At 25.1% G+C, this 11,679-nt stretch overlaps 1 protein-coding gene across 3 annotated transcripts; it reads right to left on the minus strand.

Moving 5' to 3' along the window:
- Positions 1-400: 400 nt before the first annotated feature.
- LOC107627493 (3-ketoacyl CoA thiolase 1, peroxisomal-like) lies at positions 401-7,861 on the minus strand. Of its 3 annotated transcripts, none has more exons than XM_088504892.1 (14): positions 7,739-7,861; positions 7,328-7,410; positions 6,595-6,679; positions 6,014-6,131; positions 5,520-5,618; positions 3,649-3,719; positions 3,416-3,523; positions 2,912-2,989; positions 2,552-2,684; positions 1,996-2,092; positions 1,652-1,775; positions 1,122-1,230; positions 902-985; positions 401-659 (listed from the first exon to the last, which is right to left on the minus strand). In XM_088504892.1, exons 1-14 carry the CDS (start codon positions 7,832-7,834, stop codon positions 613-615), a joined length of 1,332 nt encoding a protein of 443 aa, XP_088361018.1. In that variant the 5' UTR covers positions 7,835-7,861; the 3' UTR covers positions 401-612. The 3 variants fall into 3 exon arrangements, with proteins under 3 accessions (XP_088361018.1, XP_088361019.1, XP_088361017.1); XM_088504893.1 differs by having other exon boundaries at positions 902-947; positions 6,005-6,131; XM_088504891.1 differs by having other exon boundaries at positions 6,005-6,131.
- Positions 7,862-11,679: the final 3,818 nt, after the last annotated feature.

The raw sequence follows: 11,679 nt of genomic DNA on the forward strand, positions 1-11,679 counted from the left end.
AATCATTTAATGAATATTATTATTACTGTTTTTTTATTATTATTAGTCTTTATTGCATTTTTAAATATAAAATTTAAATTATAAAAAAGAATATTAAATAATAATTACAAAAATGTCTAGTCACCAAAAAAAAATTACAAGAATGTCTAATAATTAGAGATATAATATTATAATGAATATTATTAATAAATGGGTTGATAAAAGTATGATAAGTAGATTGATAAGAGAGTGAAATAAAAAATAAAAAATATTATTAAATATTATTAAGTTATATAAATGAAATAAATTTTAAAAAATTTTGATTATGGCTAAAAATTTTTTGTTACCAAACTTTTTCCTTTCTTTATTTTGATCCAAACCAAGAGCCCAGTCACAATAACTTGATTTTAACAAGTTATATGGAGAACAAGTATTTACAACAAGAGTCAAGAGAATACATAAATATATATTTATTTAACTTTTCTTTTCTACATGGAAGATTGAATATAATGTTCTAAGTTTCCACTAAAGCATTTAAAGTTGAGTCCATTTATTTGTAGAACCTTTCAATTGAAACTGAATTCAAAATAGAAAGATTTGAAATGTGTTCTCTGTCTAGGTAGGCTTGCGTCTTCAAGTGTCTCCCCTTTCAAACACAGCAGCAGCTCCCATACCTGTCCCTGAATGATGCGCCAAAATAATGTTATATATTCAGCAAGGATGGAGATAGGAAACATTATAATAAAATTAAAATATTTTTTATTTTAATAAATACATTAAAAATTTAAAATTTGTATGCTTTTTCTAAAAAAAATCGGATTAATAATCTTAATATATATCATTATTAGAATATATTTTATGAATTTAAAATCTAGATTACATTACTAAATCCTAATTATTCTAGCATCATCATCATCATCACCTATGCACATTGAGATTACACCAAAGCGACAATCCTTGCCACGACGCTTCATTTCATGCAGTAAAGTTGCAACACAACGTGCACCTAACACACACGTTCATCATGAAAGTTCAACACACACACACAGATATATATATATATATATATATATATATATATATATACTTGTTCATGAATACGGAAATACATTAATTCTAAGTGTAACATATGTGAATGTTACCCGTAGCTCCGAGAGGATGCCCAAGAGCAATGGCGCCGCCATTGACATTCACCTTTTTGGGATCAAGTGCCAATTTCTTGCAGCAATAAACAAACTGAGACGCAAATGCCTTCACAATATATACCATTATATTATTGGTCATAAGAGTACATACAGTAAATACTTGTTTGTGTAAATAAATTAAAAAATACAGAAATTCTTAAGGATCAATCATTTTTATCAGTTTTAGTACAAATATTAAATTATTTTTAATAAATAATTTTTATTAATTTATATGTATAAATTTTAATAAATATAAATATAAATTGTATTGACTTATATATATAAACTCTGATAAATATAAATACTAATTATATAATTTTTATGTGCAAATTTTATAATGTAAATATAAATTATTGTTGGTAATGTAGTATTCTATATATATATATATACATAAAAGTTAAAGGAAGAAAAAGAAAAATAATGTTTTTACACGCAAGTATCACGGACATTGATATAAAACAAATTATAATAAAATGGATCCTTATTACCTCATTAATTTCAAACAAATCAATGTTACTTAGGACAAGACGAGCAGATTCCAGTGCAGCTGGAATTGCATAAACAGGACCAACCCCTTTGACAGCAGGGTCTACTCCAACAGTAGCAAAACTCCTACAACAGTATTGAACTCAATCAGTCATCATTTGAGTCATGATGATTTCCAATTTTCACATACATTAACAATGATCAGATAATAATGAATGAAAATGAGGTTTGTATCATGTTTGAATAATAATTTCTAGCTTTTTCTATTGAAATAAATATTAAAAAATAACTATTTACATGCATGGTACATATGATGTATTGAGGGTTATATCCAAATCCTCATTACCTGAAGATTCCGAGAATAGGGAGCTTTCTTTGCATAGCCACTCTTCTCTTCATGAGCAGCACTGCTGCAGCACCATCACTAACTTGGCTAGAATTCCCTAAATTGCAAAAACAAAATAATAATACTAAAAAAATGAAATTGAGAAGAAACACATACACTCTTTTACATATATGCAGTTTTTAGCAACATTTATTTAATCTGAAACATTTATATTACTAAAATATAATAGATCAAATTTTGTTATTGAATCAATCACCTTCAAAATATACGAAGAAGTTTAAAATTCAAAATTCTTTTAGTTTGTTGGCATAGTTTAAAATTCAAAACTCTATTAGTTTGTTTTGCTTTTGTGTATGTATATAATTAGTCATTATTTTCTATTTTCAATTAAATAAAAAATACATTCTTTACATATGTACTCTCTTAATTTTATTACTTGTTAAAACTTGTTAGAGACATAACTAATGGCTAATTAATGCGATATTTGTATAAAAATATTACTAGGTAGGACAATAATGTTTTCCATAGTAACAAAATTAACAAATTCTTTTAGCACCTGCTGTGGTGGATCCATTCTTTTGGAACGAAGGCTTAAGCTTTGCAAGATCCATCAGAGTTGTGTTTGGTCGGATACAATCATCAACACACACTACAATTTTCTTCTCCTCTCCAGTTTTTGGGTCAACAATCTTTGGAAAGAAATCATTATTAGTAATTTAGTGGTTGCATATACCATTAAGATGTGTTTGTAACCTTTGGATTTGCGTATAGCCTTTAGAAAGTAAACATTTTTTTCTTCCAAACACAATAATTGATGATTCACAATTCAATTTAATTCCAAATTGTTTCCTTTACAAACATACCCCTATCTAATTCATAAGAAATTAGTTCATGTTGGCAGTGTGTTTATATGTACCTTAGTGGGAAGAGGAATGATTTCTTCTTTGAATTTACCGGCTGTTGTTGCAGCAGCAGCACGCTTGTGAGACTCAACCTTTATTACACAAATTAAAAGCGTTTAATTAGGTACCTTCATATAATCTTTAATTTAAATTGATTTTTAGTTTAAGATGTATCCAGGGCTAAGGCTATGTATATATGTCAGCAGTAAAGTAATTTTTTTGAAGGTATTCATAGAAAAATTCTAAATTCTATCTTTTTTTTTTAATGCAATTAATTACTAATAAAACATACAGTGTAAAAACTAAAAACCACCAAGTAATATAAATAGAATAGTAGGAGAGAGCGTATATCCTTTTTGCTAATTATTTAATTATATTTACACATGCACGATTTTAGTGAAGAAAAAAAATAAAAAATTAGTTAGTATTGATTTAAATACAATATAAATATAAAAATATTAATCACCTAATATTTCTCTTAAAACTATACTTTATTGTTATTTGTCACATATACTTACGGAAGCTTGGTCTTGCTCCTGCCTTGTGACACCATAACGTTGTGCGAGATTCTCAGAAGTAATTCCCACTGGAAGAAGAAAATCCTGGGCTTGTGCCAAGGTTTCCACCTGTTATTTAAAATGACATGATAAAAAGTTCCAAGATGAATAATGAAAAAAAATGATACAGAAGATTATTATATGTGAGAACTTCGAAAATTTAATACTACATCATAGATAAATTATATTATTACTTTTGGGTTACTGTTACGGAGCGTTGTAATGATACTATCTTGAGTCATATACTCCAATCCTGCTCCAATGCCTGCATCATATAACAGGAATAAAGTTGAGATCTAGCCACGGTTAGTTAAGACTTTTAGCACTTTTCAATAGTGTTTTTAATGTGAATCAAGGTTGGAACCTTTTTCCCATGCGCGGTGAGTCACATATTGAAATAATTGTGCTCCATAAATTCGTTTTGTGTTACTTTTGGGCTTTGGCTAGCTAGTATAGTTAGATTTAGTTTTATAAAATTTTTATTTTTTAAAAATAATTTATAAAAATTAATTTTTTAAAATTTATATTATTTGACAAATTAAATTAAAAATAATTTTTAATTTATTTAAAATTTAAAAATATTATAATAGATATTAATATAAAAATTAAATTTAAATATTAATTAATGTGCGAATTTATATTAAATTTTTTAATTTTGATAAGCACAAGCTAATTTTAAAAAGTTCTTTCTTAAATGCTTTTAAATGTATTCCTAATTTTTAAAAATTACAAAAATAAGCACATAAATTTTTTATTTATCAAATACAAAATGAAGAGTTTATACTTTTGAAAAGTATAAATATCTCTCCAAAATATTTTACCAAACTAAATCTTAAATATATGTTTATTTGTGATTAGAGTGGATTAAAAATTTTAATAGAGAGCTGAATTTTATATAAACTTTTTAATTTTTGTGTATTATTTTTGTTTATTATATAAAAATAATTTATGCATGATATGTAGCTATTGAACTAAAAAAAAAAGTTTATTGAGTTAAAAAAATGTTAGAATTTTTTTAATAGTTTCATTTTTGATATGATAGTTAATAAAAAAGACACAACAATATTAATAACATTTTATAAAATAAAAAATACTAATACTTTGATAGTATTTTTAGTTAAGAAGTTATGACATATCTCAATAATTAAAATTGATTCTTTAAAAATTTTAAAATTTAAAGACAAATCATAAATGATTAATTATCTAAAAATTATTAGTAATAGAATACAATATACAAATTTTAAAATAAAATGATAGTTGAAATAAGATATGATTAAAAAAGATATGGTAAAATGTTTTTCTTTTGACAATATAAATTTAGAAAAAAATTTAATTTTTTAAAAAAATATCTAAAATACACATTATATAAATTACCAAAACAAAAAGATATAAATTATTATTAATTTTTATATAATAATATGAATATTAAATATGTTAATATTTTATATTATTAAAAATCAAATAAAGTTTTATAAAATAAATATAAAAATAAATATATAAAAGCTAATTTTAAAAAAATATAAAGACTTTAGTGTACGATGTTAAATTATTTAAATAAAAATTATTAATAAGTAAAACAATTGAAACTTAAACTCATTACATAATAAAAAATAATAATCACATATAAATTTACTACATTATATATCATCTTTTATTTTTTTAAGCAAATATTTTATATAAAGATATAAATATTTAAAATTCTAGAGCCGAAACCGCTATTCATCATCACTTAGCATTCGTCAAGTTGATGAATAAGATTATTAGTAATTATTTATTAACTATCTTTTATTATATATATATATATATATCCAATAAAAAAAAACTATAAAACCATATATATTTTTCTTATTATTAGCTAAAGAAAATTGGATTACTATCAAATAATTAACACTTTATTATACAGATTTAAATTGTATAAAAAAAAATAATTTTTTTATAATTATTTTTTATTATTTAATTGTTGTTTAAAATGTGAGTCTTATTTTTTTTAATTTTTTTTTTATCCTATAAAAAAAATATGTAAACTTACATTTTACCATATAATTTACTAATAATTAATTGTTACCAATGTCATAGAAGCCTGATTTTATATAAGCAGCCACGTCAGCAACAGCCTGAAGTCCAGAGGAACATATTCTATTGACAGTTCGGATGGGTACAGTCTCTGCAACAAGATTAGTGGAGGGATTCGTTTATTATCAATAGTTACACTCGAAATTAAGCTTTCAAATACATAGGAGCTCAAATTAAATCATCTGTCATATCTATTAAAAAATCTACGTCGATACTAAATAAGTTATCAAATTAATTATTATATATTTAATTAATTTTTAATATATATTTTTATTTTAATATATATTATATAATTTTTTATGTATACGTTATGGTTATTATATATGAATAATATTAGAATAAATTTAAAATTTTTTAATTAAAATATATAATAATATTCTTTTAATTAATTTTATAACTACTATTATTATTATATATTTAATAAATAAAAAATAAATTAATAAATATGTTTGTGTTTATCTATATATAAAGATAGACCAGGGAAACCAGCGTAGAAGGCTGCCAATCTGCATTCAACAAGTTTGTCAGCTCCAGGAGCCAACACTGTTCCAACAACTATGTCTCCAACTTCACTTGCCTTCACATTTGTTTTCTCTATTACTGCCTGTCTCACATGTCATGAAATAATGATGGTTAGAATGTGAAAGAAGACTTCTTATTAAGGACCAAAAAGAAAACAGCAATAAAGAAATTAACAGGTGGATTTTATATATATTAATTGCGTAAAATATTTTACAAAATTATTTAATTAAATTTTTTATTTTAAATAATTTTTTATATAATTAGTGTAAAAGCAAAAAAGTAACTAAATATATTTATTAATATGATCATAAATAATTAAATATTTGTATAAAATTTAGTATGTACAAAAGAACCACATATTATATATTTTTATTCTTGTTTTTTTATGGCAAAATTTTCGTAGAATTAGATTTGACTTAATATATATCGAACAAATTTTAATCTCACAAAATTGATGAATCAATTATTATTATTATTAAAACCTATAAATGAAGCATGAGAATTAAATTTTGGCAAACAATGAGTTGATCATGCATGGAATTCACCTTCAAAACTGAAGCAAGTAGGTCATCCGGAGGGGTATCCTTGAAGCCACCACGCTTTGCTTTGCAAATAGCAGTTCGGTATGCACTAATATTTATAATTGTTTTTTATAGCCTCATTAGTAATTAACCATATAGGTTATCAATAGTGTCTCTCTTAATATTAAAAGACCAAAATGAAAAAGTCAAAACAATGCCTTTTATATTAAATTCAAATTCTAATACAATCAAATAATCTAATTTTATACGGGTATATGTCTTTTTTGAGTTAATCCTAAAATGTTGTTTTAGGTGTATAATTTTCTAATTTTAAATGTATATATATAATTGTATATATAATTATTATTAGAGAAAGTGTTTGAAACTAATATTTTACAATCAACATTACAATTAATATTCAATACAAAGAAAGAAAATATCTAAAAAATTAAAACTCTTAAAAATAAAAACATTTAAAGTTTAAACTTAACAAAAGTTCATCTTTAATAGATTTCATAATAAATTTGTTTAGCAACCTGATATATTGATTGAAATTGATTACTGTAATGTTAATTTTCTAACATTACTGTTATTGTTAACTGATTTTTGTCGTTTTCTCCTAATCAACAAGACAATTATATATTAATGAGTTATAATTTAAATGATATAGTCTCTTCATTTTTATCTAAAAATTTCAAGTTTGCGGTCTCACTTTTAACTTTGAAAAAAAAAAAAACAAAAGCCATTATAAACTTACGCTACGATAACCACATCATTATCATCAACTTCAGAAGCATCAGTTTTCCCATATGAAGATTTGCCAGCAACACATGCTGAGGCCTAATAAGAAATTTGAAATTGGTCGAAGGAAAGAGATCAGAGTAGTGTAAGAAGATGAGAGAAATTTTATTTGAAGGTGAGAGTAAAATATACATAAACTGAAAAATTTTAACACCGCACACCGGCGGCATTCATTTTTCTGTTTATGGAAATCATCTCTAAAATAAAAGTAACCTGGCATGCCTGTTAATTAATTCTTAAAATAATTAATATAAGTTACCATACTATTATGCAATATTTCAACTTTTTTCAAAGCTGAAACCTTTTGGACATGCATGTCTCCGTTTGTAAACACTAAGACATAATAATAATAGGTAAATAAACTTACTGAGAGATGAGTGGATTGAAGATGAAAAGATGAATGTGAAGGATTTTGTTGTAGATGTTTAAGCAAAACTCTCTGTCTATGAATTGCTTTCTCCATATTTGAACACCTTCTTCTATTGCTGACTTTTTCGGAAAGAAAAAGTTATATATAACAAATAATACAGAAGAGGATTGACTTATAGCCTAGTAGTGTTCCTCCAACTTGAGGATTAAAAATAACAAAAATTAAGAATGGATACTTTAAATATGCCAATTCATTTCAGAATTTACAATGTAATTTTCACATGGAAAGATCATTATTATTGACCAAAAATAGAAATATGCAAACCAGTTCAAATTAATTAAGAACTACCTGTAAAAAAAGCATACTATTAATACACGTTTTGCACATAATAAGATGAAAAGGTGATTATATTATTGTTTTGTCTAAATAAATATGATTCAAAGTTTCCGGCTTGATAACGGCTTATATAATTTATTCAATTTAATTTGGATGTATGCAAGTTTTTTTTTTCTATAGTATATTTTTCAACTCCGTAAGGTAAGAATTAATTCGTTGTGGATTAGTGTTTTATTTAAGAATTTATCGTTGGTCAATAAATTAGTATATACACATAGTGAAATTTAAATTCTCAATATTTAATTAAACGAATTAGTAAATTAATTATTAGACTAACTTAAATTAGTTAGATAGATCAATGCAGTTCAAAGATAACATTTTCAAGGCTAAATTATTTTTTCCGTTTACTTAACTTTAGGTCAATTATTGTTTAATTGGGGCATGCTTAATTAGTACTTTAGTAGTATTTTTAAGCATGTGCTCTCATTTATGAAGATTATTTGTCAACTTGTTTTTTTTAATTATTAGGAGGTGCATACAGTTGAAAATTCTCATTATATATATATATATATATATATATATTCTAAATTAATTTGCACTTTATTAATATTAAATTAAAGACTAATATAAACTTATATTTTAATAAAAGCATCTAATTTTGTCCTTTTATTAACTGAGATTTCCAATTTTTAAAATATTTTTTCTGTTTTAATATTTCAATTTGTCCTCATCATCACCTTCTTATCACCTACATATATGGGTTCTACGGAGCTCACCTCATCAAAGTTGCATTTCTCCCCTTACTGTTTTAAATTCAGGTTCTTGAGTCTTGACTAGTTCAATCATGTATATATTTTTTAGGTTCATGGATAGCTAAGTAAATATGATTTTTTATTATTATTATAATATTATTCTTTAAGACGAGACTTAAATAGTCATTTAGTAAAAAAGAGAAAGAGCACATACCTACCATTTTGGTTATCAAAATCTAAGTTTTTTTTTTTTTTTTTTTAATTGATAAAAGATTATCGCTGAAAGATAAGTTCAGTTATTATGTCTATATAGTACATATTAAAAGCTAATTTAAAAGCTCTACATCGATGTAATTTTTTCATCCAAACTATTCAAGTAACTTTAATCAGACGCACCTTTCCAACCCTCTTACACGTTTGTTATACACGCGCTTCATATAACGTATATAATGTAAATCTTCTACTGCGTGATAAACCTTTCTCAACGTAAAGCTTGTTCTCTTTTCATATTTTCCTCCTTCTTCTTCTTCTCGTCATTCTCCTCTATACGCGTTTTTTTTTCTCTGTTCGCATTATTCATTATTGATCTGCATTAAATTCAACGTAATAAGAATGAAAACAATGAATGATTCAACTTCAAATCACTTGAATGAGGTAATTACGTTGAGACAGCTAGGAAATGATTGCTGCATGCTATCACAATAATCTTAAACACTGAACAAAGTAAAAGGAGGCCACCGAATCGAACAACATTCATCTGGTGAATCAAAATCACAAAGACTACCGAACCGAACAATGTTCATGTGGTGAATAAATAGTGATCAACTTTCAATCAACAAGAATAGTATTTCTCCTCCTCTTTCTCCTCCTCCTTCTTCTTTCAAATTCGCGCACGTAGGTTATTCTTCTGCTTCTTCTTCTTCGCGCACGCAGATTCTTCTTTCGTTATAATCATCACCAACAACACCAACATTTTGCTCGGTTACGTAGAGTTGCTCATTTTGATTCACTTGATTATTAATGTGTTCATTTGAGTTCTTGTGCATGCAAGAAATGTTTTTCTTACTGATTGAATGCTTATCACGTTTATTCAGCACATGATTGGTGTTCGGTTCAGTGGTGTTGACCATTTTGGTTTACCTGATTGTTATGTGTTCAGTTAACTTCTTTTGCATGGAAAAATGCTATTCTTGATGATTGAATGTTTATGACGTTTTATTCAGCATATGAATGTTGCTCAATTCAGTGGAGTTGCTCATTTTGATTTACGTGATTGTTAGTGTGTTCAATTGAGTCCTTGTCCATGTAGAAATATTTTTCTTGATGATTAAATGTTTATGACGTTTTATTCAGCACATGAATGATGTTCGGTTCAGTGGAGTTGGCCATTTTGGTTCATTTATGTTCTGCACAATTCAAAACTCTTTCTCCTCACCTTTTACTGCTTCTTCACCAGGGAGAAAAAGAGGAAAAGACAAAAAAAAAAAAATACAGCAGCAATAACAACAAAAGAATGAAGAAAAGGAGAAAATACGTGAAGAAGAAGGAACGCAAAAAAGAAGGAGGAGAATGAGGAGGAGGAGGAAGGCGAATCTCTGTTGCTGTTTTCGTTCGTTTCTGGTTGGTCCTTGCCAAATCTTCTCGCGATTCTTCTCCAGTAGTAGTTTTCGCAGAGAACATGACTGAAGTTTGAGTGATTTTGAGAGAGATTCGAAGAGAATGAGCAGTTTCGTGTTGAGGAAGAAGTAACGTTTTTTCATAATGAACACGAAGTAACAAAGGATTTTTAGGCGCGTATTTTCACTCATCATTAATGCGTGTGACTCTATTTGAGATTGGACCAACTTGATTATATGGTTACATGGATGTGTAGCGCGTCCCTTTGATAAAATTATATTATTTTTTTAGAGTAGTTTGTTAAATTGACTTTTAAAAGATAGTTTTCAGTTTTCTAAAAGTTGTAAAATCTATATTTAACAAATCAAATTAAAAATAATTTTTAATAAAAAATAATAATAATTATATAATAAAATAATTTTAAAATTTAAAAGAATCATAATAGACATAAATATAACTATAAATTTAAATATTTATTAATATATGAGATTATACTCATTTTAATAAAGTACAAACTATTTTTAAAAAAAATACTTTCTTAAATGTTTTCAAAAACTCATTTTTAAAAATTGTAAGTATAAATACATAATTTTTTTTTTTAATTTATGAAACACAAAATGAGCATTTTTTTTTCTTAAAAAAAAAAACACATACACCTATTTAAAAAGTATTACCAAAATAAGTTTAAAGGATTGTCTTGGTAGGATAATCTGAAATTTAGCGTATTTCAAATATATAAAAAAAATAAATTTGTAATTAAATTTCCTTTAATTTTAAGTTATTGTTGTTTGGTTAAAGTAATTATATTAATTTTAATTTTAAAATATCTTTTCCAGAAAAAATAGTTAAATTATTTTTAGGTAACGATAATTAACAATACACATAAATATAACTATTAAATTTTACATATTAAATTGACTGAAGAATATAACACATGTATGGATTCACTGTTTATTACCATAAATGACTTAATTGATATTTTTTATTTCAAAAACTAATTAGTTTAAAATCAAAACCATCAAAACTCTAATTTTCAATCTACTCTTAATGGTAACATATAAAGCTCCTCAATCCTAAACTATTATCTTCAACCTAAAAACAATCATAAATTCAATAAAGAATCATTGAATAATAACTGTGTGATAAAAAAAAAATAAAAAACATCCAAAACTCGTCAAGCAAAATAATAAAGAGTAAGCTAGTTTTAAATATATTTAAAGACATTCTTGTTAA

The sequence above is a fragment of the Arachis ipaensis genome, chromosome B2 (genome assembly GCF_059453495.1).
Source record: "Arachis ipaensis isolate K30076 ecotype BB chromosome B2, ASM5945349v1, whole genome shotgun sequence".
Taxonomy (NCBI): Eukaryota; Viridiplantae; Streptophyta; class Magnoliopsida; order Fabales; family Fabaceae; genus Arachis; species Arachis ipaensis.